The sequence below is a fragment of the Saccostrea cucullata genome, unplaced genomic scaffold (genome assembly GCF_032062105.1).
Source record: "Saccostrea cucullata isolate Sc308-1 unplaced genomic scaffold, CSIRO_AGI_Scuc_v1 ctg189, whole genome shotgun sequence".
Taxonomy (NCBI): Eukaryota; Metazoa; Mollusca; class Bivalvia; order Ostreida; family Ostreidae; genus Saccostrea; species Saccostrea cuccullata.
This window is the reverse complement of record NW_026927680.1, coordinates 89,468-116,108: the sequence shown is the minus strand read 5'-3', so window position 1 is coordinate 116,108 and position 26,641 is coordinate 89,468. Positions and strand designations below refer to the sequence as shown.

At 32.9% G+C, this 26,641-nt stretch overlaps 1 protein-coding gene across 1 annotated transcript; it reads left to right on the top strand.

The window, feature by feature from the left end:
- Positions 1 to 25,303, top strand: LOC134275178 (uncharacterized). Its single transcript, XM_062757430.1, has 21 exons — positions 1 to 164; positions 4,658 to 4,697; positions 6,335 to 6,429; positions 6,747 to 9,532; positions 10,086 to 10,181; positions 10,895 to 11,046; positions 12,203 to 12,359; positions 12,714 to 12,801; positions 13,085 to 13,135; positions 14,737 to 14,795; positions 16,330 to 16,401; positions 16,808 to 16,876; positions 17,012 to 17,095; positions 17,191 to 17,270; positions 17,550 to 17,652; positions 20,401 to 20,547; positions 20,876 to 20,975; positions 21,251 to 21,417; positions 22,984 to 23,106; positions 24,479 to 24,538; positions 25,133 to 25,303. Exons 1-21 carry the CDS (start codon positions 155 to 157, stop codon positions 25,301 to 25,303), a joined length of 4,710 nt encoding a protein of 1,569 aa, XP_062613414.1. The 5' UTR covers positions 1 to 154.
- The last annotated feature ends 1,338 nt before the right edge of the window (positions 25,304 to 26,641 follow it).

Sequence of the window (26,641 nt, the reverse complement as noted above, 5' to 3'; positions counted from 1 at the left end):
CAATGCGTTGTCAAACCTACTTGTCTCAAGTGCAGTCTTCCTATTAATCCAAGTAATTAGTGTGACACAGTAGAATATTCGGATGTAATTATCTAGCTCAAGTTAAAATGTCAGATTGAAAGACTGGAGTTACGAAATGAACCCTTAATTTGAAATGGAATCAGGTAAGTTTTTTCCCATCTGTAATCTGTGATGGAATGTTTGAATTTGGAGCCTTGAGCTAGAAACAGTGATTAATATAACGTAGCTTATTTAATTTATAAATAAACTAGAAATTTAATTTTACCCCCACTTAATTGAAGTTGAGATTATTGTAAAGTTTAATAAGTGAAGAAGGTCCCTGATAGAAAATTTCGAATTTCCTCAGTTGCTTTTTCATGTACCAAACATGCCTATTTCTGTTGACAAATCCAGACAGTCAAAATATGCACTAATTTCCCAGGAATTTAATGAAGGTTAATAATGTTTATGCCACCGCAGCCCTTGATACCACCAAGACGGTATTAAGTTGCAGTTTTGCAAACAATACCTTTTATTACATGAATTAGGATTAGTCTGTAGTTGCAGTGGGCTCACTGAATGTGTAGGCTTCATTAATATGTATTCTTGGTTTATTATTTACTTTTTGTATTTTGTTGTGTGGGTTAGGCCTAAAACTTAATTTTATACTGTATAAAATGATGATAAAAATTATACTTTGTCTAATAGTCAACCTTAAAGTTTTCAAGTTAAGTTTAATTAATTCACCAAAATCAAAATAAGGGGTACATTAATAACATAACAAATTTTATACAGGATTGTCACTATTAAGGTACATCTGATCAACAACTAGATCATGTACATGATGTGGACTGACTGCTCATATGGAGAAAATGTGAACCGCATAATGAAGTATAATACAATAATATCCTATCATGTATGAGGGTTCAGCTACCACAAAAGACCTGTTGATTTTGTCATTTCTTTTGATGTAAAATGCACAATATTGAAACCTGCAATCTGTTTTATTCATTGTAAAAAGTTGTAATTTAAATCAATACTTCATCCTACTTCAGTAGTTGTCACTTATAATATTGAAGAGAATTACATCAATAGGCTCCATTCATTAGAACCATGAAGGAAGCAAATTTATAAGTGAATATTGAAAAATGAACAAAGAAGGATATTAAAACAATGACGTCAGGTTTTTGAATGCTCACACTCACACATACAAATATTTAAACCAAGTATTAAAACAAGAGTGACACTTTGAATATAAAGCTAAAAGTCTTTGAATAAGCTCATTTTATGTATTGAGCAATTTGAAAAAAAGAAATACATGTACAGTAATCATTGGTAAGATAATTTTTAATGCATATTGTAGGTCCATGTGTATTATGTGTAAGAACATAATACTCATTCACCTACAATGTGCATTAAATAATGTATAAGTACATTAACATAGATATTTGCCTTGTGATTTTATGAATACATGCATTACAGTCTAATTATTATGATAATAAAAGTACATGTATGTGTATATAGGCATTCTTAAAAAAAGAATTAAGAGCTAAGCAATACCTTGTCATGCTCAACTCTAAAGATATAATTTCTAAAATCATAATTTCAATGCTATCGATTAGGGCTGGGTATTGGCCCGAGATTTCGTATTGCGATATATTGCGATATTTTAAACTGTATTGCGATACGTATTGCAATATTTTCAATGTAATAAAAATGGCAATTTCTTATTATATTTATTTTAATTTACATGCAGAATGTACATAACTATGATAAGTAACCAACACGAAAAAAAAATCTTGTTGATTTCCTTTAAGTTATACTCTGAAATGTTCCCCCAAAACAACTTCTGTCTTACTGTTTGGCTTAATAACAAACTTTCATAAGTCCATTTTTATATTTAATGACAAAATTCCTTAATCTAAGTATATTGCCAATATATCGATATTACAAAATCGTATTGCGATACGATATTTTTTGTCACTGTATTGCAATATATTGAAATATCGATATTATTGCCCAGCCCTACTATCGATCTGTGCACTTGTATAAAATACTTGTGTATGTGGAACAGTCCAGAATTCTTTTTAAATTCAACATGTTTGGTTGTTAAATCAATTAATTAATCATCCTAGCCTAGTCTGTCTGAATGATCAGTGATATTGAATGGAATGTGCAGTTTTGAATTTTCAGTAGAACCTAATGGCCTTCTTTCTGGTTCCTGCTCATCTAAAAGTCTGGTTTGTGTATATATATTAACCACAGCTGCTTTATACAGACCAGGCTGGTTGCATGTTTTTATTATCTTAATTAAAATAACATGCAGACAGGAATGTAACCAAGTACAGAGGTTCTTCACAATATTCAGAGAAGGGTCCTGGGAATAATAAAAACCTTAATGTAGCAGATAGAAATCTATATTTTTAGACACAAACACATGAAAAATATTCTGTAACATGAAATTACACAGTCATATATTTATCTTAAACAATGTTTTCAAGAAGGCTAAGTGATTCAAAGAAGAAAGGATCTTTTCTTCTGAAGCAGATATTGATATTCATGATAATTGTCCACAGGTCATCTGACAAAATTAATGTTAAACTTTAAATAAGGACCATCTCTACACTGCACCCTGATTTCAAGGTATTTTTGTGTAGTTAGACTGATCGACCCAACATTTGACATAAAATAGAATAAATTTGTGATTTGAATTGTATTACACTAGTATTACGTAATTTAAAACGAATCCATGCTCACTAAACATTGTTAGAGCATTGTAGATACAGTAGTTTAACTGCATGTTTTTTCTCCATTGGAGAAAGTAAAGGAATTTTTCTTTTCATTACTTCAATAATCCTTGAAAGATTTTTCTTTTGACTAATATCAAATAATGCTTTCTTTGGTTGTAAGTACTGTAAAACAGGAATTTTTGTAGTTTCATTTCCTTTGAGTTTGAACAATGTCAGTCGAGGACCTGGTACATTCCAATAAGCAGCTGACTCTCTGGTTAATGACAGTAAACTGTCAGGGAAATATACCACACACTGTTAGAACTAGGCCAAACTAACTATGTCATTCACACAAGTAGTTTACTTGAGGAACACTATTATTTATAAAAGTAGAGGAAGTGTATATAGAGAGAGGAGATTGCCTTTTATACTTTGTATTATTCAATGAATCATGCTGTATGCTATTGTCAGAACATATAATGTTTTTTTCCACTTTATCTTCACATGCTCTGCAAAACGATTTCATTCATTTTCGCTCCACTGATGGCGACAGTGTGCACAGAAAACCCACTTGACTTTCCTTTCGTTTTTCTCAAGTGCCGGGGATAGAGATCGCCAAAACGTTGGCTTCTGAGGCTTGTTGGACATATACCGGTAGTCAGAGGAAATTATGTGTTCTCAAGTATGAGAATATAAAGACAATACTTTTACAACTGGAGTTCATTCATAAGTTAGGAGTTAACATTGGGACTCATGTAAAAGTTGAGAAAATAAAACATTCTGTGGGATGAAGAATTCTCTGAGTTTAGTTAAGCAAGTGTGCTCTCAGAAAGGTAAAAAGGATTTTAATAAATGGAATATTTATAATTTATTAAGCAAGATCTTTTTTGTCAGTCACATGTTAACTGTACAACTGTATTGTAATTTACAGTGATGCATCATTAACTTAATATCTGCACTTAATGTACTATATATACTGGTATATAATACATCCGTTAGGTTTTCTGTACAAATGTTAAAGATCCTAATATGTTAACACTGCATTGGAAGGTTCTAATGATATTTTATGTTACTTTATAATGCACAGTCATTAATTCATTCATTTGGTATAGTATACATGTTTTATAACAGTATATACAGCCTGCAACATAAATAAATCTAGATGTTTGGGCCCGGATACAGTTTGCTTTTATTCTAATTGATTTATGCAGATACATGTATTGAAAATATTTGCAAGCATGATACTCAACCCATTCCAGATTTGCAAAAAAATTTTGTTTTGATTACCGTTTTACTTGGACTGCATTAGGTTATACTGATTATAATTAAAGATAGCTAGATCATTACCAATATCTACAAACTAAAATGTGTAAGATTAAGACTGAAATTTATTTATAGATGCCTTGGGATTCAAATTTCAATCCGTAAATTTGCTTCAGCGAGATAAAATTCTTCTTTTTTTATAAAGGCATTAAAAGTCATTTGTTACGATGAAGAAGAAAAACATGGCGGTTATTATCTATGGTGTTGTTTTACATGATTGATTTTACGATTTGCAGCACGTGGTATAACTTTGATAAAATGTGGCTAATTGTATAAAAAACTGAAAATTTGAAAGACATAGATACACCTATGGTGTGAAAGGTTGAATTATTTCAAAAGGATTTTTTTGAGTTTTTTTTGCACATGCTTTTTGATAATTCTGGTATGTTTTGTAGCATATCTGAGGCTAAAAGTCTGAGTTACCCCTAAAAAATTGATTTTGAGGAACTAATGCAAGGTTGTAGAAAACAAGCAGAAATTGTATACAATCATGTACCGCATTGACAAAAGGTGTTGCTGCAGATTATTGTGTATTGAAATGGGAAGCCTGCATTACTCAGTACTATTACAGTACATCATTAAATATTGATTTGTTTTTGTTGTAGACCCTGGCCCTGTGAGTCAGACTGATACCAGTGAAGAAAGGTGAGTAATTCCTTAAAATAGAAGAATGAAGTTTCTCAAACATTGGGGACATCTCGGGTTTCTTCCTTGGGGAATCAAAGGAAACTTCCTACTGTATATAATAATGGGGCATCTCCAAGAATGTGTCATAAATGGAGTCTCATCAATTTCATTTTGTTCAAAGGAGGTACATAAGTTTATAACAATTTACAACCCCTCCCCCCAACACTTTTCAAAGGGTTATTAAAATACACACCAAAGTAAACTTACATGTATGAACATACAAGTATGAGCAGTAGCAATCCAACATGACAAAAGCGTGTTTCCATATTTTACAAGTCCTTGTATTAAACCAAAGCTCTGTCATTAAAACTGTAGGATTACCATGCATTTACAAGATTTTTTACTTTGTTCTCTATGTATAACATATGCCTTTAATATGTTTTGGTTTTAGTGTTTATGACTAATTAATACTGCTAAACATGAATGATTTATTTATTTTTTGAAGTATGGAAGGGAAAAATAAAGATTTTTAAGCATGTTAAGTGGCCAGGTTAACAACATTACATGTTTTCACTTAAAGTATTAACCTTTACAAAAAATGCCATTATTAAAAATTATTTCAAAATAAAATGCAGTAAGCATTCAAAGAAGAAAAACAAATGACCATCAATTTATTAAAAAGAAGGGAAGAAAAGAAGGAATGTTCTTTTAAAGTTAACAAACTTGTATTGTAAACAAAGGAAAAAAAGGTAAATGTAAATGACATATTTTTCTCCATGATAACTATCTACATCAAGTCTGTTCAATGAAAAACCATGGGTACAGTGAGTTCATGGGGAGGAAAAATAATTTGCTACGGGTCCCTGTCAGTGAATTAGCTGAGATGTATATTTCACCCTGCTGGGTTGGGTTTGGATAGAAATGTATGGTAATGCACCTGGTACCAAGCTTCTGTTATCGTACTTATCTCTGAGAAAACATTTTCAATTTCCCCTATCTTGATTAGCAGAGCATAAATAAATTAAAGTAATGATCAGATATCTAAATTTTAAACTTTTGACTGAGTCAGTTTAGTATATTATTTGTTTATCAAAACTTGTGTTTTTCCTTGACATTTGGATTATGCATACCACTACAGTGTTCACATGATATAGCATAAAAATTCCAGATGCCTGTGCATTGATTTATCCTGTTTTTGCATTATATTCATTTAGTCATCAGTATCTGCTAATCATTAACAAGATTATTGCCTTTGACCCATGTATTTCAGTACATGTTCAGATGTATTAGATTAAGTTTTTTCTGTCATTTTAACCAATAAAATGCTGTGACTTTGGGGTGGTTAGTAGGTTTACATTAGAAGTATGTATGGTTATCATTATATGCGATAGTTTTGCAACAGGTGAGCATTATAGTCCTGAGCTTTCTGTAGGGGTAACACCCATAGAAATTAATTACCTGATCTCTGATTTGTTTACTTAAGGTCACCTTAGAGCTAAGCTTAGACAAAGAGGATTTCTTTAAGAAAATGTAAATGTTTACTTCTGTTCGTTCAAAGGAAATAAAATATCTAAGAAAATAAAAGCAGAGAGCCATTCTGCTGTTAGGATCTGTCATTTATAGTGAAAACAAATACATGTTGTTTTTTCTTCCAGACTCCCAAGATGCAAGCCACCTGTGCCAAAGAAGCCATCGATCAGTCAAAAACCTGCAAACCTTACACAGTCACTGAGTGCCTCTCCTAAGAAAGGTGAGTCATTGTAAAAAATATCACGGTTTTCAATCTGGCATAGCAAGAGGGTGCACATTATTGTATGATGGAAATTTTTTGGGCTAAAAAAAGATAATTGAAAAACATTTTGGTCAGTTTCTATAGCTGTTCTGTAAGTCAGAAATATGCTTATTGTTGGTTTTGTTCCTTGTACAATTATTGCAAATTGTGTGATATTCACTTGTAATAATGTTTTATTGCACATTACCCACCTTGTAGTTTTGTTTAAAGAAATAACAGTCAAAGGAAATGAGCAGAAATTTAAATCTCGTTTTGGAATAAATTGTCTGTTTTAGATGCAAAGTCACAGAAAATACCCCCACCGCTACCCAAAACCCCACCTAATAGTGGTGTTAGAAAAGCAGAATGCACAGCAACTGTCAGCACAGCACCCAGCACAACAGTGCACAAAACCAACACAAACCATGCACTGGCAAATGGCAACTGCATATCAACTTCCATTGAAACCACCTTAAATGGGTCATTTGATGACTCAAATTCGAATGTTGACCAACCATATTTCACCAATAGCATTTGTGAATTAAATCAAAATACACCATCAATATCAAATGAAGATTTAACAAAACTGTCCAAAACCCAAAGTTTTTCTACATCTCCTAGGCCAAGGCTTCCAAGAACTTCCTCCAATTCAAGTGTAAATCAAAATCGCAGCCCAAAGGCTTCAAATTCTAATTCTCCCAATGTAGTCAGAAAGTCTAAGGTTCAAGGGTCAAAGAGCACATTTTATGATGATGAAGACAATGCAGAGGAAACTCACTTAGGACAAAGCTGCTTCTATGTGACATCTGAGGATTCAGTGAACTTTTCTTCTGAGCAGTCACAAAACCAGAATCCTGATAAAAGTGCAAGTTGCTCTGGTAATACCCACACAGAAACACTAATAAACCCTAAAGGAACTGTGTTTGGAATGGAAAATTCTAGTTCAAAGTCAGTTAAGAAACCTATCAAAACTCCACCAAAAGTTCCTCCTAAAGTGAGTTCAAAGAGACATGGAGACCAAAAGGTCATTTCTAGTTCTATTGATTCTCAACCAAAACTTGAAAACATATCAACTCCATTATCAAACTCTGAGTCTCCATCACTTTGTATAGATTCAGATGTGAAGGAATCTCTGACATTGCTTTCTGTGGAAGTGGAGGGTGACACATCAACACAGGATATAAATGGAAATTTTGAAAATGCCAAATTACAGCCAAGTCCTAGAAATCTCAGCAGTGGTCATAAAACTCCTTCTCCTAGGCCAAGGCCAATGCCCAAGCCTAGAAAATCTGTTACTCCTAGTCCAAGGAAGAGAAGTGAAGCAACGGAGGAAGAAAAGAAAAGTGGTGCTAATGATTCAAAGGAGCTTTTTGAAAAAGAAACGGAGGGATCATTTCAAGCAGAAGCTGATGTGAAAGAATCCACTAAATGTAATGTGGAGGTAACTGTAGACACCAATAAAAAGGATAATGTAGAAAAGGTGAAAGTCTCCACTGAATGTAATGTGGACAATAATGTGAAAGACTTCATAGAAGGTAATGTGGAAAAAGTGAAATATTTCATGGAAAGTAATGTGGAAAAAGAGAAAAACAGTGTGGATAATGATACAGTGGATCAAGGATTACTGTCAGAACTCAGAGAGGAAGTCAATGTTACTGTGATGGAGGCATCAGAATCAGTGGTTGAAAATTCACAAAAAAGTGTTAAAACAGAATGTGATGCTAAGGAGAAGACATGTGAAGAAGAAAAGCCAACGATCTGTGATACCTCAGACTCTAAGGAAGTCACTCGTCAAAGTTTCCAAGACAACGTGAAGCAAGGTCTAGATTTAACAAGTGGGACTCCACATGATAACAGTACATGTTTTGTCCAATCTGATGAAATTACAACACAAAAAATGCTATCTCCCATTGCAGAGGACAAACCCATCACTGTTAAAGACTTGGACAGTGAGTCCAGTAAAACCGTGTTAGATATGGAGGCAGAACTTCCAGAGACTTCATCACTTTTAGATGAAATTGAGAAAATTGTCACAAAGAGGATGATCAGTCTTGAGAATTCACCCGAAGATATTTCTACTGAGAAAACCGCAGATGTGCCAATCAGACCACCTCGTCCAAAGAAAGAATCCAGAAGAAAGTCGTCCATGGGAGAGGTTTCATCCATGTGTTTTGACTCAAATCAGCCCAGTTCTGATTTCAGAGGATCATCCACATCATTAAATGACATGCCACCTCCAGGTGGTAAAAAAGTGCAACCTCCCAAACCTAAGAGACACAAAATCAACAAGAACATTACTAGGAGTCAGTCAGATATTTCTGGAATTCGTCCACAAGGACTGGAAATGTGCAATAAAGGAATAAGTATTGATATCAGTGATGACGAAGGTGGAAAAAACCACCCTATATTACCACCTAGAAAAGCACATGGTAGGAATGTGGGCAAGGGTAGAAGTTTGACTGTGGATTTCTGTGTTCCGGCCAACCAGCATGCACTGTTGAGGGAGATAGCTTTAGCAGATCATAGGAGAGAATTAGAGACTTCACTTAGTCCTGAAAATCAGAAGTCCTCTCATGCCTCTGGAAACACTCACTCTGTAACAAATTTGCAAAACACAAAACGCCAGATTCGTCCCTCAAGAAAAGCACCCCCTCCTCCTCCTTCAGCTAGTCCCATCCCCAAAACTAACAAAGATTCTTCAGAGGATGTTCCTAATCCCACACCTGGAGTTTCCACTAACAAAATTCACCAAGGTTCTTTTTCAGCCCCTATTCACAGTGACGATGACTCGAGTAATGTCGACTCTCATGAATATCATTACATCCCCGAAGATCTGATTAATCCACCGTCTGACTCCACTCTCCACAAAGAAAAATCTCCTTCTCCACCTGATCTTCCACCTCGGACCTACAACACCAGTTTCTCCACGTCGACCTCCGTCCTCAGCTCAGACTCTGATCGTCCAGTGAGTGTGGTCAGTGTGTTCAGTAGTCAGTCAGAAAGTGGGTCATTTGGTCATGGCAGTCCAGGAAATGACGAACTGAGTACAGACGACTCCGAGTGTGAAAATGAAGAAGACAAGGTAGGATAGTTATGTGTTCTTAAATGTATTTACTGATATCTAGTAGTATAATAATAGAATTTTGATCCACTCCCGAATGTAATTTTTTTAATTTTTAAATGCTTAATTGTTCTATTTCCTTGTTTTTCATGTTTTTGGACATACAAATTTTTAAGTATTTTACTCTCAATGTATATTGACCAAATTAATTTTTATGTTTTGTGATCATAATCCATTCATATTAAATATAAAACTAAATCAGGAAACTAACAGTTTACAACATGTTCCAAAAACAACAAAATTCTTGTAGAGCTATGAATGTAGATATGGTAGAGGTAATACTTTGGTGTTTCTGATTTTTGTTATATTCATCTTAAGTTTATTGTTTCCATAAATTTCCATTTAAAATTATTATATTAATTATATCATTTAACCGCTTAAAATGATATTTTTCTCTGTAACATTCCAAGAGCAAATGGCATTGAATTCTTAGAATTTTGGATTGTAAATAAGACTAATTTTTGAGCTGTTTTTGTTGTAACTTGTTTATTGAGAACTTGATCTCTAAATTCAGATTGCCAGAAAATGGGCCAGAAAAATTTTTCACATCGTTAAGGAGATCTGTTCATCAGAGGAAGTTTTTGTTGATGTTTTAAGACTTCTGAATGTGGTAAGTTTATATTGCGAGTCAGAAAACCCTCTAGATATAAACAGGGGGTCACTGCCAGAGTTGTTTGTGAGAGATTCACTGTACTAGCTTCAGGAAGTTCGAGCACTAAAAAAAAAGATTGCGCACTTCTCGAAATATTGTATATGTATTGAAATGCAATTGCAAGCAATTAATTAATTTTGGTTTTACATTTAAAGTTTGTATATTGTTCTCTTGAGTAATGAACTAAGCATCGTTTGTTTATGAGCTACTAGGCATGTCAAAAGTCCAGGTGTAATTTTATTCCCATGCAGGTCTTTCAGGAGAAGGGTAGGGGATGGGGAGTGAATAAAAGGTGTTCCAAAATAAAAACCAAAAAACATATTTTCATCATCATCATGCCTTCTTATTGGATCTGGATTTTACTAACAATAAGTAATTGTACTCATAAAATCTGTAATGCCTGGTCATATTCCATTTGTAGAATACATGTATAGTATGGTGCTACTTGTAGATGTTAAGATATCATATTCTAAGGAAAATTCTTGTAGTTAAAAAAGACAGAACTTCAACTTGATAAATATGTATGGTATATTGTTATGATTAATTAAGATTACAAGGATAAAATAACTACATGAAATTGCTATTTGTACTTATAGAAACATCTTTAATATATAAATTTTGTTTCATACATTCAGATGTTCATGTAATAACCTTAACCACTGTATTTTTAGGATTTTCGAGTGTTCATTTCTCAAGCCACAGAAGCGAATGGCAAACCTGTGATTCCAAATGAAATCCTCAATAAAGTCCTGAACTACCTGCCACAGTTACAGAACTTAAACGAGGAACTGCTTAAAGACCTACAGGAGCGACTTAACAAATGGTAAGTGTGTGTGTGTTGGGAGGTAGAGGTAGTAGGGGAATATAGGCTAATGAAGGGGGATAAGAGGCTCAAAGAGGGGGAGTACAGGCTGAAGGAGGGGTATAGAGGCTCCAAGATGGGGGAATCTCATGGAAGGTGGGATAGAGGCTCAAGGAGGGGGTAGAGACTTACTTTTCTTGATTTGAGTGTTGAGAGTCTTCCTTGAGAATTCTCATTCTGGGGTACAATATGAATAAACAATTTTGAAAATTTAAATAAATTTTCTGATCTCAATTCCTGATTGGTATATTAACTAGAGACAGAGAATTGTGACATAGACTAAGATGCCACATACATGTACACTGTATCTAGTCATTACTTTCAGGGGGTAATCTTAATTTGTAAATTTGAGCAGCTTTCAAGTATATCAAGTTCACACTTCTTTGTGTATTATAGAGAAACGGAATCAAATTATGTAAACAGAGTCTTAAATACCGATATAACTACAAATTAATCAAAATATCTAACAGCTGATAAATTTATAGCCAAGTGAGCAGATAGCAGGTTTCCACACAGTTTACAAATTTTATCACAAAAAACACTACTGGTATGTGGCAATTAGGCCTAGAAAAAAAATATGTTTGTTTCCGCTTTCCCAACCGACCCTAATTTATAGTGCCGACTCTAAATATTTTTTTAATATATGTGCAAGATTTCAACCAGAAATTATAGTCCAACTTTGCAAGCTTTTCATACAGAAAGAAGTTTGGGTTACCTTGAAAACACCATTTCTTTTGTCATTAATGTTACTTCTATACATTTATAAAGGAGCAAAAAAATTTTTTTCAAAAAAAAAAAAATTGCCTACCTACCTACCCTATATTTTTCACAAAAAACAAACATATTTTTTTTCTAGGCCTTATTCAAAAATGTACAAGCTATCAATTAATGTTGAATGAAGTTCCACTAGGCATAGCTTTTACGATATTATTAATTGTGTAAAAAAATAGAGACCTAGCTTATATAAAATTAAGTACTGACTCTGCAGAATTATGTTGATAGTTCTAGCATGCAGCAGAAGACCAAGATGCATAATGAATATCAATCTTGTTAAATATTGAACTTTTCTATTGTTTTATTTTAAAGCCTGTTTACAATTGAACATTTTATTCTCCAGGGATGAGCTGCCTCAGGTCGCTGACATTTTTGTTAAGAAGGGACCGTTCCTGAAGCTGTATACATCCTACATAAAGGACTTCTCGGAGGCGAACGAGATTCTGGATGAAGCATGTAAAAGACATCCCTCATTTCTCACAGCGGTCAAACAGTTCGAGGTGGGAGTTTTTAGAGGGCTGGGTGGTTGTGGTCAAATCAAAGTCTGAAACAATGATTGTAATTAGGTATATTTCTTGATGATATGTATATGGTGTTATTTGAAAGGCAAAGTAAGTTGCTAGAATAAGCCCCTTTTAAAAGATTTTCTTTAAAATGCAATATGAGGACACTTAATATTTTATGTGAACAATGATAAATTAACAAGTGTCCATTATTTTCAAGCATTAAATAGCTTTCATTATATAAATATTGTGTATGTATAGAAAATACATGTTTTTGTATTGCCTTAAATATCAAACATATAAGAAAAAAAGTATGTGTTGATTATATTTCTCATGTTATAATTATTACAGAGAAGTCCAAGATGTGCCAGTCTGGCATTGAAACACTACATGTTAAAACCCATACAGAGAATACCTCAATATAGACTACTGCTCCAAGGTATCTGATACAATAAAATGCTCATAACAAAGTGTCAGAAATGGGCAATTTTGCTTCGTTATAAGCATAGTTCATTTTATCCATTATGTTTTACAATTATTTTTAAGTCATGAGGAATGAAAATCACTTAAAGTATTTAAAGCAACATTAAAAAAAAATTTCAAAAAAGAAAACAAAAAGATGAGTAATTTTATGAAATGATTCAGAATCAGTCAGATCACAAGATGACTTGTATACATGTATGTTAGGAGTAATATATATATATTCCTTTTTTTATTTCTAGATTATCGGAAACACTTGACCCCTGATTCGCCTGATTATAACAATACTTTAGGTGAGTGTATGAGAATTGTTTTCTGTAGGGTTTTATGTGACACAGTTATACAGTGATATTTGTCATGTACTTCATACATGAACTATAATTGTATTTTGAAGTATATTGGAAAATGCTTGAGATATAAATGATATTTTTTTTTGTTTAATCTAAAGTAGAAATGTTTTTTTATGAGTTTGAATGATATCTGAATTGATGTGCTTCATTTAAGTATAAAATAATTAAAAAAAAGATTGCAATTAATAACTTCAGTGTTATATTCAAACTAACTTGCATGTTAATAAATTTTTTGTTGTTAAAAATGCATTCAACTACACATGACTTCTAGCACATAGTCACATGCTTTATAAATGGCAAAATATTAATGGTCTTTGCTGCTTGGTACTAAAAAAAGCCACAGTCATTCAGATTGCTTCAAGTGCCATACTGGGGATAAAAAATACTATATCCCTGGAATGTCAGTTTAATTAAGCGATATGAAGACCAGTGAATGAAGCATGAATAGTGCATAGTATTGCATATTATATCATTTTATGCTTTGATCCTTAGAAGTGAAATAAATATGTAAAAGAACCCCCCCCCCCCCCCCCCAAAAAAGCATTTTTATATTTGGCAATTCAATATGCCAGTCAAGAAGCGAGTGAAATATATAAGGTCAAATTGGGATATTAATTATACAGAAGGCATTTTAAGACCTTGAAATACTCATTTGTGATGAGCAGGCATACATATGGAAAAATATGCCTGAAACAATGGTTCTTACTGTGTACACTTCATTGACCAAGATTGGGTATAAGAGGTGCATTATCCTTTTTTCTGGCTCTTATGTACATTTATGAGACAAACTCTTAACACAGTAGGAATGTTATGTAACACTTGACCTAGTGAGGACAGGAAAGTCTGGTCTCCTATTGATGTGGTTATACTGACTTAGGGGGCACCCAGGTCATGTACATGTGTCAGAGGAGGGAGCTACTTATGGAGTGTGAAGGACGTAGCTGTCAGAGTTAGAGAGGGTGTGGTGTAGACAAATATAATTTGTCATAATTGTGGTTTGATTGTTTTAACCAATCAAAATCTGTGTCTAAGTTCAGGGATTATACAATATCAGTAAAATGTAAAATATATGCATTTTGTACGTATGGTGAAATTCTGAGGAATTGAAGGTACACAAAGTACAAATAGTAAAATTGTACTATATTTTGTTAGATCCTTATAAATTAACATTTCTACATTGGGATCAGATTTGTATGAATGTTTAATATAACACATTAAAGAATTGGTAATCAACATGATTATAGATCATAGATTTATTTGTAACTTGATTCAGTGATGTTTCTAATTTCCTGCACCCTTTTGACATTTTAAAACGAATGCTTCATGATGTAATTATCAAATAAGTATGTGTTCATACTGCACTTTAAACATTGTACAAATGTACTAATTAAGAATTATGTTTAATAATATTGAAGCATACGATAAAAATTTTATATTCTTAATAGTTTAAATTTTCATATAGAAATATTTTAGACTGCACATGCATAAACCATTTTTTTCAAACTTGATACCTTGAGTTTTATGATTGTTCTTTTTATCCACAGCTGCCTTAGAGATTGTGTCTAATGTTGCCGACCATGCCAACGAAAGCATGAGACAAGGGGTCTGTATATTAATGGCTTTGGACAATGTTCAAGAAAGATTTCTTAATTATTAAAAGGATATATTCTTAGACAGGATGTTACATAATTGTCAGATGTTGAAAGCTTAATAATGAATAGAATATTTCCTCTTAACTTACTCAACAGATGATCAGAGTATGCAGAACATCAAATGTTCATTGTTATAATAATTTTCTGTGAGAAGATTAAAAAATAAACATAGAGCTTTATAAAATTAATGTGTATAAACAGTGAGGTATAAGGCCCAAAAAAATTAATCAATAGTTTCTCAGCACCCTTTTTAAAAACTGACAATTTTAACATATGAATAACCCAATTTTCTATTTTTCCAAGTTGAAAAAGAAAATCGAGTTATTGTCCTTTTCATAAATGCTAAGATAGACGTGTTTATTAGAAAAACAATAGCTTTCTTCTAAATCTACAGTATTTTATAAGTTGGAATAACATTATTTAAAGTTGAATACATACATACATGTTAACTCTCCCGAATATTTAAGCATGCCTACCTATTTAATTCTGAAATCTACCGCTTTTACAAAAGCTGCGTCTAAAGTAGTTTTGGTTTTTGGGTATCCATTTTTGAAGCCACTCTCATAAAATCTCGCTAGATATCGCATTTGACTCAGAATCATACAAACGCTTTTTTGTACATAGATTTGACGGATTTGACAACGACAACAACATAAGACTACCAGTGATTACATTGGTTACGATAAATTAATCAACATCCCTGCCATGAAAAAGGAGATACAGCTTTTAAGAATTAGATGAAAACATTTGACATCGTCTTTAAAAGCACAGAAGCTCACAACTTTATCAATAAAGTCAATAGAAATCCCTCGATTGACCAAGCCATGTGGCACATCTCTATCATCGCGGGAAATCTGATTTATATAACGAAAAATACGAACTTGTTTTAGATCTAGATTAAACCATGCCATCATTTGTTTTGTTTAAAAACTGAATGAATATTCAGAATTATTGCTTCTAGGCTATTTCAGCAAAGATCACTCTTCAAAAGGCTATAAAGCAGCTATTCCAAGCAAAATGATCAGCATGAAAATATTTGAATTTGTACAATTTATGTCAAACTTAGGGTGTTTCTGTCTTCTTCTTTGCTGTTGATATTTAAGATTTATTAGTGTAGGTACCTGATTTCATTTAAGGCTTATAATATACATGTATATTACATGAAAGATATCGATAATCCAAGCGTTAAACAACGCGCGCAATGCTACCGCTTTTGAGGTCTGAATCTCCCTCTTTTTCATCACAATAGGTTAACATGTATGATACATATTATAACTAATTTAAGAGAACAAAAGTTGAGAATTAGTAAATATTATCATTTTATTGAACAAATGACTTTTAAAAAAAAAAGGTGTAGACTAAATCCTGCTTCAAAAAAAAAAAAAAAAAAAAAAAGCCTGCCTGCCGCATTGAATTTTGATTTTTTTTGGCCTGAGAAACAATTTATTAATTTTTTTGGGCCTAAATGATGTTTTTTTTTTTCAGGACCATGTACAGAAGATGTTGGAGATCCAGAAGTCCGTGGAGGGGAATTATGAAGTCATCAAGCCGGGCAGGGTAGGTCTGGATTTCAGAGAAACACGGCATCTGATCATTCTCCACTGAATTTAACCACCTAAACTAGAAAACATTCTTCAGTATACTATGATATCATTGATTTCTTGTGAAGCTGTGATTTGCATTGTATAGCCCCACAAAGGAATATAGGAATAGTTATGTTAATTTTGGAAAATGCAATATTATAATTCTCTACAACCATAAAATCAAATCTCCAATAATGATTGTTTTTTCATCAAAAGCACGAAAATTTGACCCCACTAAAATAAGGAAAAGTTAGGGATTTTACAGTACACATGCCAGATAACTTAAATTAAAAGGCTAGAGTATGACTTTGCATTGAGATTTTACATGATTTGATAATATAGAACTATAAAGGTTTATTATTAAAGCTATTCTCTTGAAGACATTTTTGAAAGAAGGAGAATTGATGAAGCTGTCAAGAAAAGAAATGCAACCAAGGATGTTCTTTCTGGTAAGAGAAATAAAATCATTTGTAAAGTGAAAAAAAATATTTTATTGGAACATTTGTAAAACAGTTTGAATTTCTGACATGCTATAAAAAAAATCATTTAATATTAAGGTTTATAGAAGAATTTATCTTTTTCAGTTTAATGATGTCCTGTTGTACACGTCACCAATAGCAACAGGAGGCTACAGATTTAATAATGCACTGACCCTTGTGGGAATGAAAGTAAGCAAGAACAGATAACTCCTATCAAGATACTTTCAAAAAAAGGTACAAATTATAGATTATTCAATGATTTCATTTCCCTGTTTCTTTTTTAGGTGAGCAAGCCCAAGAGAGATGATCTGAAGACAGAGTTCAACATCATTAGTATACAGCGGTCGTTTATGGTGGTCGCTAAGTAAGTAATGTGACAAGGGAGGCTACTTGTGTGAAGTATTTCAGTGTGGGTCTTTTTGTTTGTACTAAAATAAACTTTTTTTTAATGTAAAATGGTACAGATAAGTATATACCATTATTTTTTAAGTATAAAGATAATCTATCTGTCATACAAAACATTCTCTGCTAAAATAAGTTCACATTTTAAGGTTCCGAAGTACATTTATAAAACAATGGTACTTACCATCTCTTTAATCTATGGTATATATGTACATAATGAAATAGAACTGAATTGTTGTAGAAATCAGGTGGAGAGAGACAGTTGGGTGGACACACTACAGAAGGCTATTGATGACCAGGCTCAACGCAGGAACACGTTTGAGAACGGAAGAACGGGAGGACAGGTGAGAATTCTAACCTGAATAGTTCTTCCATAAAGCTTTCGTAATGCACTCTTTCAAAGAAGGGAGGGCATATTGTATAGCTGCTGTTTGTCGGTCGGTCTGTTAGTCAGTACAGTTGAACCATTTTGGACAGAGTTATGCCCCTTGGACTTGAAAAATTTTCAATTTTTAGGGGGGAGGGGGCATAAGTGTTTTTCAAACATCTCCTGTTTCAACCGGGTCTTGTGTGAACAAAAAGTTCCTCCTATGGAGCCTTTTTTTTTTTCAACATTGCATATCGAAATGTATAACCAACTTTTATTCGCGATGACTTTATTTCGCGATTTGCCAGGGGTAAACCAGTTCGCGGCGATTAATTTTCGCGATAAAGCCTATTAAGGTTTCTTTTAAATAGACACATAGACTTTAATTTTCCGGTTCTGGCGTTGTGACAAGATCTTTCTGCTATGACGATCTCTCTCGAACTTCCAAAAATTCAGCACAGCAATGTTTTGGTTTACAGTATCCAGTTGTATATAGTTGCCAAAGTTTAAAGAACTCTTTTGATTTTCCCCAAATTCGGTTTTAAACATTCAAAAATTATTTTATGGGTGTTTTGTCTGTCTGTCTGTCTCTGTCCACCCAAATTTGATAGTCTGTCCCCGTTTTTCAGTCTGCCCTACTTGGTTTTCCATTGAAATATTTCTTGTAAACGCTTGCATATTGAACTGAATTTTGTGTATGTGATTTCTTGATTTTCACAGATCAAGTTTGAATTTCCTCCGCTTATGGGAATTGATTTTTGTCAGAATTATGGCATTTTAAATTTTTCACTTTCGTTTAATTAATATTTTCATTACAGTGGTAACTTCCGATGGTCGACATAAATATGAAGCGAGAGATGTTGGATGTTTGAATTTTCGTATTAATGTGGATTATTTTATTAGGTTTAAGTTTAAGGCATTCACAACCTAAAAATCATGCATCTTTACCTTTCCATAACTTTTGCATATTACAAAATGACAATCCTCAAGGAAAAGGGGAACAGCAGGGGACATTTTTTATGCAATACTCTCAGAATGCTTGTTGGTAATGTGCCGGTACATGAATATTCCAAATTTCTTATAAATGATATATGTACAACATATCACATTTAAGATGTACAGTCAATTCTCGAATTATCGCCATTCGATTCATCGCCATTTTCACGATACCGCCATGATTTCCCAAGAACGTTTTTCCTGCTATATAAAATTCTCTTTATAACGCCAAATTCGCATACCGCCATCCGCCACCCTGTTTTCACAACAAACGTCCATTTTAAGTGTCAATTATCTCGATAATACCGTCACAGGTGCATGTGGTCAAAAGCGCGGCTAATCGGTTTAAAAAAAAAAATCCTTGTTGTAATTAAAGCATGCAAAGCCAGTCAAGGTACGTGCAATTAAGTAAACAATAATTTTAACATGAACTGTTAGAATAATTTTGTTTTCTGTTGAATAAAATCATTTATAGTCAAGGCTTCTCCACGAAAGCGGTCGTTGTAAAGTACGTCGATAATGATATTATTTTGATGATCTCTGCTTTTAAAAACAATGCAAAGTTTGCTTTAAAAATAATTATTAGTCAGAAATTGTGAATGTTTCATTTACAATGATTTCATAAACAACGAATATATTCAAGAACTTATTTTACGTACTATAGGCAATATATCACAACGATCGACCCAGCATTTTTTTTTCAATATCAGACGTGCAGATTTACCACATGCATACACATGTACTTGTCTTAATTCCATAACTTAATATTTTGTTTTAGCAAAATTGTACATTAAAAAAATTACTTGAAGTATTTTCAAATTTAGAAATATGTTTATATATACATGTACATGTGATAATGAGAATAGAATCGCTAAATGGTATTTCTAAGAACGATAACTCTACGTCTTATTTTCTTAAAAGATGGAAAATTCAATTCATTGCCAAATTCGTTATACCGCCATGATTTCTAAATTACAAAAGGTGGCGGTTTATCGAGAATTAACTGTATTTTTCCCATTCTGGCGTTGTGACAAGATCTTTCTGCATTTATCTTTTTTCAGACAGTCCAGTGTGAATCAGAACACACCGATGTTTTGGTATCTTTAAAGTTTGATCTCCTTTCACTGACTTATCCTTATTTTGTTTTTACAATCAATGTAGCACAGATTTTCAACAAATTCATTTTTAAACATTCAAAAATTATTTTATGGGTGTTTTGGTTCAGAGAGCAAACGCTTACCACCACAAAATTGATAGTCGTGGAGTTTTTTCATTCTAACTAAGTGGTATCACATTGAATTAGCTCTGTGTGTACATCATGCTGTCTCAATTTTGTGTTTATTTCTCAATTTTCACAGACTCATCTGAGTACCTATGGGACTTATGGGAATTGAATTTGAAGTTTTGTCTGTCAAATTTTATTAATTTGATAACAGATAATTTATATTTTCATTACAATGGTAATAACTTGTACATAAAAGTTTATTAGGGTAGGGATGTTTGTGGGTGCATTAATGATAAGCTGCTTGGGTACATAGTCATTATTCAAGAAAAGCATTAGAACCATTTATCTTCAAGCATTTCCAAGTTTTGGAGATTCAATAAATCACAAAATTATTAAAATCTGTTAAGAACAGCTAGACTATTTAACTTGGGTAAGCTTTGTGGCCATTGGGCCTTCTGTTGTTGATGCCTCAGTATTTAAGTGCTAGTGCCTCTTATTTTGCAGTCGTTCTATGATATCTATGACGTGAACTATGAGCTGGGTTCTAAGGCCCCGATCTGGATCCCTGACACCAGAGTTACCATGTGTATGATCTGTACGTCGGAATTCTCTGTAACCTGGAGACGCCACCACTGTAGAGCATGTGGAAGGGTAGGCCATTTTCTCCTTTTTGAGAAAAAGAGTTTGACAAAATTTAACAATGAAACTAAAAAAAAAAAACTTTGAAATCTGAGGAATCAAGGGTTTTGGGGAAAATTATAAAGAATTATAATTATAAAGAAAATGTCACCAGGACTTGACAGTATTTATGATATGAGACATTGAAGCTTTTAAGTAACGTGTTTACTGAAAGTTGATTTTAAATATGTGTGATTTTCTGTCATTTCATCTGTACATATGTAACTGATGGCTTACTAATTTCTAACCTTTTTTCTGTTTGTAGAAATTCTAACATGATTTTAATCATTTTTACCAATAGGTTGTGTGCTCTAACTGCTCTGATAACAAAGCCCCCTTGGAGTACCTCAGGAATAAGCCTGTCCGAGTCTGTGATGAGTGTTTCGAGAAACTCAGGGAGGGTAGGTTAAGTTTCTTAATGCTTCATCATTGCCAGAAACCATTTTCTGTTCACATCTCTCAGAAGTTTTCACTTGCCAGTGATTATAAGAAAGAAAACCAATGAGATTTTAAAAACATCCCAAAATTATATTCTTCAGTATATGTCATTAATTTTGAGATCACGTAAATGTCAGAATAGAGCCTTACTGCATATTGCACAAGTGAAATTTGTGAGTCCTTAATGTAATGAATTATATGCCTGTATGAAAAAGAGGTTTTGCTTCGTTTTTTTCAGCTTTGGATGAGAAAGAGAAGGTACATGGGATAGATGAGAAGTTTACACAGGCTCAGGACGGCTCGTTTCTCAATCTCGGGAATCTGAAAGAGAGATTTCGTCAGATCCGACGCAGTGCCAGATTTACCCACCAACCAGCCACAAAACGACCCAGCAGACTGCAAATTGTAAGTCAAAACAGTAGACCAAGCAGACTGCAAATTGTAAGTCAAAACAGTAGACCCCAGCAGATTACAAATTGTAAGTCAAAACAGTAGACCCAGCAAACTACAAATTGTAAGTCAAAACAGTAGACCCAGCAGACTACAAATTGTAAGTCAACAGACCTGTGAAAGAAATTGTTCATTCTTTGAAAAATACTGTACATTCAGTAAGCAATTACTGAGATCAGCAAACTTGTTTTAATGAGTTAGTATATAATTGCAAAATTATAAATCTTAAGATAATTTTTAGAAGATATTTAGAAATGCTTCAATTTTTTATAAAAGATTTAGACATGCATTTATTATGGCCCCGCAAGGATTTGCGGGTGCCCTATAGTACCGGGGTAATCACTCTGTCTGTCCGTCTGTCATCTCTTCCGTCCACAAATTTTCTGTTTTTTCCTAATAACTTTTTTTATGGTTGCCCAATAAAGTTCAAATTTGGTATGGTAGTTCAGTAGGCAAAAAGACATATTTTGATGCTAAGTTTGTTTCTCTATGTCCTCTGGTTTGGAGCTGGGGTGGTGGGGTCCATTCCATAACTTTATATAAGAATGAATTCAATTTGGCAAAGAGAGATAACTTCTGAAAATGTTCCCATTGTAAACTGAATACTGCAATGTATGAGTCCCTTAGGATTAATTAGCTTTCCTCCTGAAGAAAATCAAAAGCATTATCTTTATCTGTCACATTGAGATTAATTACCACCTCAATGTCTGCAAATGAAGTTTGTTTTGAAGTTAAGTCCATTTGGAATGCTATGGACACTCTGAAATGTGGATTGAAGTATAAATGTTTTTACTTTATTTTTGTTGAAATCAAAAATGAGTTCTGATTTCATTGAATTCTAAAAACAAGAAATAGATTATAGAAGATATATATATTTTTTATTTTTATTTATTTATTTTTTTTTTTTTTGGCTTCATGAAAATTCCAGAATATTATTATTAATTTTTAAGGTAGTAGGATAAAAACCTCATTCTATCGTTACTGAAAAAGTTCTTATTATAAATTAAGAAGAAAATGATGAGAGAGAAGTACAATTAATCGCTTGGGATTAATTATCTAGTCTGCTGCAGAAAGTTTAGAAGGCTTATCTTTATCTGTCACTTTAAGATTAATGAAAACCTTTGTTTGCAACTGCTGTTTGTTTTGAAGTTAGGTCAAGCCTTCATGAATATATGTATTTGCATTCATTGAAGGCTGGCATTTTATATAACACAAGCTTCATTATTGTTTAGATATACATTCAGTGTTGAGTTGTTCGTTACTGCATTATGTAAATACAAGGATATTATTTACAGGTTTTTAGATATTCAGGAATTATCTTGAAATTTTAAGAATACAGTTGCTGTTTCTTATTCGTCATATATTTTTGAATCATTCCATAAGCTGCACCCTTATAATTCTACCCCATGGCGGGGCCCTTGCTGACTGGTCAGTTTTCTAGTTTTTTTATTGCAAAAGAAGATTTAAAGTTTAAATATTGATCACTTTTATGGTGTATTATTCTTCCAATCTTTTCTTTAGCATGCCAATGACCCAGAAGCTACCATAAGTGGATATCTTTTCAAGTGGCACAAAGAGAAGAAGTGGAAAAAGTACTGGTTCTTAATGAAGGACAATGTTCTCTATACATTCAGGGCTTCTGAGGTAAGACTAAATACTGTATACAGGAAAATTCTCGCCCCTGTTTTATTTTCACCCCTTTCGCCCTCTTCTTGATTGGGCGAATTTAAAACGGGACGATTTCAAATTACACAGCATAATTTCTTAAACAAAACTATGACTGGGCGAATTTAAAATGGGGCAAAATTGCATGTAGTTGCAAAAGGGCGAAAATAACACGGGGCAAATTTAACCCTGTATACAGTACCAGGACAATGTTCTCTATACATTAAGGGCCTCTGAGTAAGACTAAATACCAGAGAATTTGAAACACTCATGGCTAAGATATACATTTTTATATGAATTTTTTTTTATGCAAATATATATTTCATGAAGTCAAATAAGTGCCTCAAATATCTCTATTTTTCACATGTCAGGATATTTAGAGTATTATGTACATGTAACATTTGTAATGTTGATATTTTTGTATTTAGACATCATTTAATTTTGTTTTAATGTAAGTAGATTTTTAGGATATATAAAAGCTTTATAATCACAATGCCTTTCAATTTTTAAGTTACTTGAGACTCATTTCGTTCTGCTTAATCTGTCATTATAGGTAACATTTTCAGCCTCTTCTTTGAAATTGCTGAGCCAATTTCAACTAATTTTGACTAATTATAGTATATGGGGGAGGGTATCAACACCATTCCCCCTGCCCTAAGGGGAGGGGCTAAAAACCATCAAAATTTATGTTAACTTTTAAAAGTCTTCTTTACTTCTGGAGATCAAACATTGAAACTGTTTGAATGAAAATGCATACATTCTCAGAAAAAAATTCTCTGTAAAATTATATTTCGCAGATAAAACTAGGTATATACATGATATTTATGAGTAAGGATTTCTCTCTCAAAATTGTGAAAATGTTGGATCAGGGTTCTAGTCTTAGTCATGACCTCTTGATTCGAAACTTTGGAGTTAAAATATATATATGATCCTGGACATCTGAGAGGCTAATCAAGTACAAAGCTGTAATTAGCAAAGATGTTTTACTAAATAATTTTGAAATTCTTGACCACTGGGTTGGGGGTTCTGGTTTTAGGATAGGGCTCTCTTGAACATAAAGAGAAATTTTTGTTTGATTTTTAGAGGAATTATTTCCTTTTAGAACAAGATTAAAGTCAACACAGTTATTTTACTCAGATGACTGTTATGGACCTTGGGCCTATTTGAATGTTTATTTTTGCATTAGTCTATAGGCAACATAATCCTTAATGCTCATATTAAACTATTTGCTATTCTTCTTAATGCTTTGTAAATTTTATTTTTTTTTGTAATCATGAAGAATGTATGTTGTACCTTGTAAAACTGAAGTTAATACTTATTTGTTTAGTATGTATTTTCTGTTTGTTTGTAGGACGTGAATGCGACAGACAGTGTCAGTATTGTTGGTTATGACATTGGACACTACGAAAAGGTAATAATCCACATTGAAGTTGATATTTTGATTTTGTTTAATTGCATATTTTGATTTTCTTGATTCACTTATATAAATCTCTAAGTTTATTTAATACATGTCTGTGAATGCTCATCTGAGAGGTTATTTATGTAAACATATACCAGGTACATATACATGTTGAAAACAAAAGTCAGTATTGAAATAATATTTCTTGAAAGAATTAGTTTAACAAATTATATAATATGGAGTTGGTTTACTTTTATAAGAGTGTAATGAGTTCTCTGGAATTTTGTATGGCTGAAATAAAAGAACAAATCGTAAACTTAACAAAAAAAATTTATTTAAGAAAATAAACAAAAAAAAAATAATGATAATATTCTCTCTCCCTCCTTTCACACCACACTCAAACTAGAAATGCAATGAAACAGAAATAAGTTTAACAAATATCTGATACAATATAAATAACTTTAAATCAACATTACTTTTGTTCAATTCACGTATCAGCTATAAAGATAAACAAATAGCTGTTCTTTATTAGAATTAGAAAAAGTTCACTTTAATAAACAAACTGTATGATAGTTTTTGGAATTTCCTTTCTCAAATTTAATTTAGAAACACAAATCACTGAAATTCACTATTTACGACACTAGTCACGAAGGACTGAAGCCACCACACAATCCGCCCCTAAAACACACATACGGACAATCGCCTATATTGATTCACCACTTAGCTGGAGGCCCGGATTTTACCCTCCGGCTTGATAAGAACGTCTTAGGTCCTTAAAACCATACACCCGCAGCACCCGCATGACCATGATACTGTAGAGACACCACGTAAACATAGGTAGTGTAGAGGAATTACAGTAAAACTCCTCACGCTTCTACAGTACGCAGAAAATATCACACGTTTAACTAACCCTATAACTTTACAGAGAAAAACCCAAACAAAAGAACATTTTACAAAAGTGAAAACTGACCAACAAAACAAATACGCTTACCGGCTAGTGAGATAGGGAAAACCAAAAATATGCCAGTCCAAAAAGCCTTCCTTATTCTAGACCAGTCAAACAGTCCAATAAAAAGATACACCCCAAGAACATATAGGACGAGTAAGTTAAACACCTGGTGGAGAGAAAACAAGTTGTAAAATATGTAACCGGTCACTTTTATCCTATGTCTCATCTAAAAATAAAAACACTATACCCTTCTATGGAAACCCACTACCGTCAAAACAGTCAACAAAAAATAATAAACAGAAACTAAACAACCATGCATTCACACAAAACTAAACAATAATTGAATCAACTTTATTACAAAGAGGAAAGTAAGTTTCTTAGATATACGTGTTAAAAGCCCTTAACTCTTTGATAGTTTCTCCTCATACAATTATAAATGTACAAAAAAATGTTTTTATAATTACAGGAAATGTCATTATTTCCCTAGAAGTATTTCTTTCTCACTCAATTTATATGTATTTTTTATGATAAATCTTCTTTTTGAAGCAGTACCATTACGGTGATAAATTTTATATTTTGTGTTTAAATGATGTATGTTTGTGTGCAGCCTACTTACTGTTTGATTGATCTTCCACTCAGAGGATGAAGCAACCACACAAAGGTTAAAATAAAACTCATTGTAATCATTTGAAAACTTGAGAAACAGAATTTTAGATGATAGAGAAGGAACAAACACCTCATAGAGAATTGAGGTAGAGAACCAGTAAACATCTATATAGAGTGTAGAGAACCAGTAAAACACCTTTATAGAGAGTAGAGACCTAGTAAATCACATTATAGAGAACAAGTAAGACATTTAGTAGAGAAGATGGAACTAGTATTAAAGCACCTTATAAAGCATAACATCTGATAGGGTGTACAGAACAAAAGAACACCTTGTAGAGAGTAGAAAACCAATAAAAGATTCCTAAAGGAGGATGGAGATCAAGTTAAACAAAACAAGTAGTAAAATTTGTAATTTTACCTTTAATCCTATGTCCATCAGACAAATTAAAAATAAGCCTCGCTGCATGTTCATAGGTGCCAGAAGTTATGTTTCGTAGCAGCAACCTTAAGGGGGCATGGACACAGTTTCAGCTAAAAATTTTCAATTTTATTTTTCCATT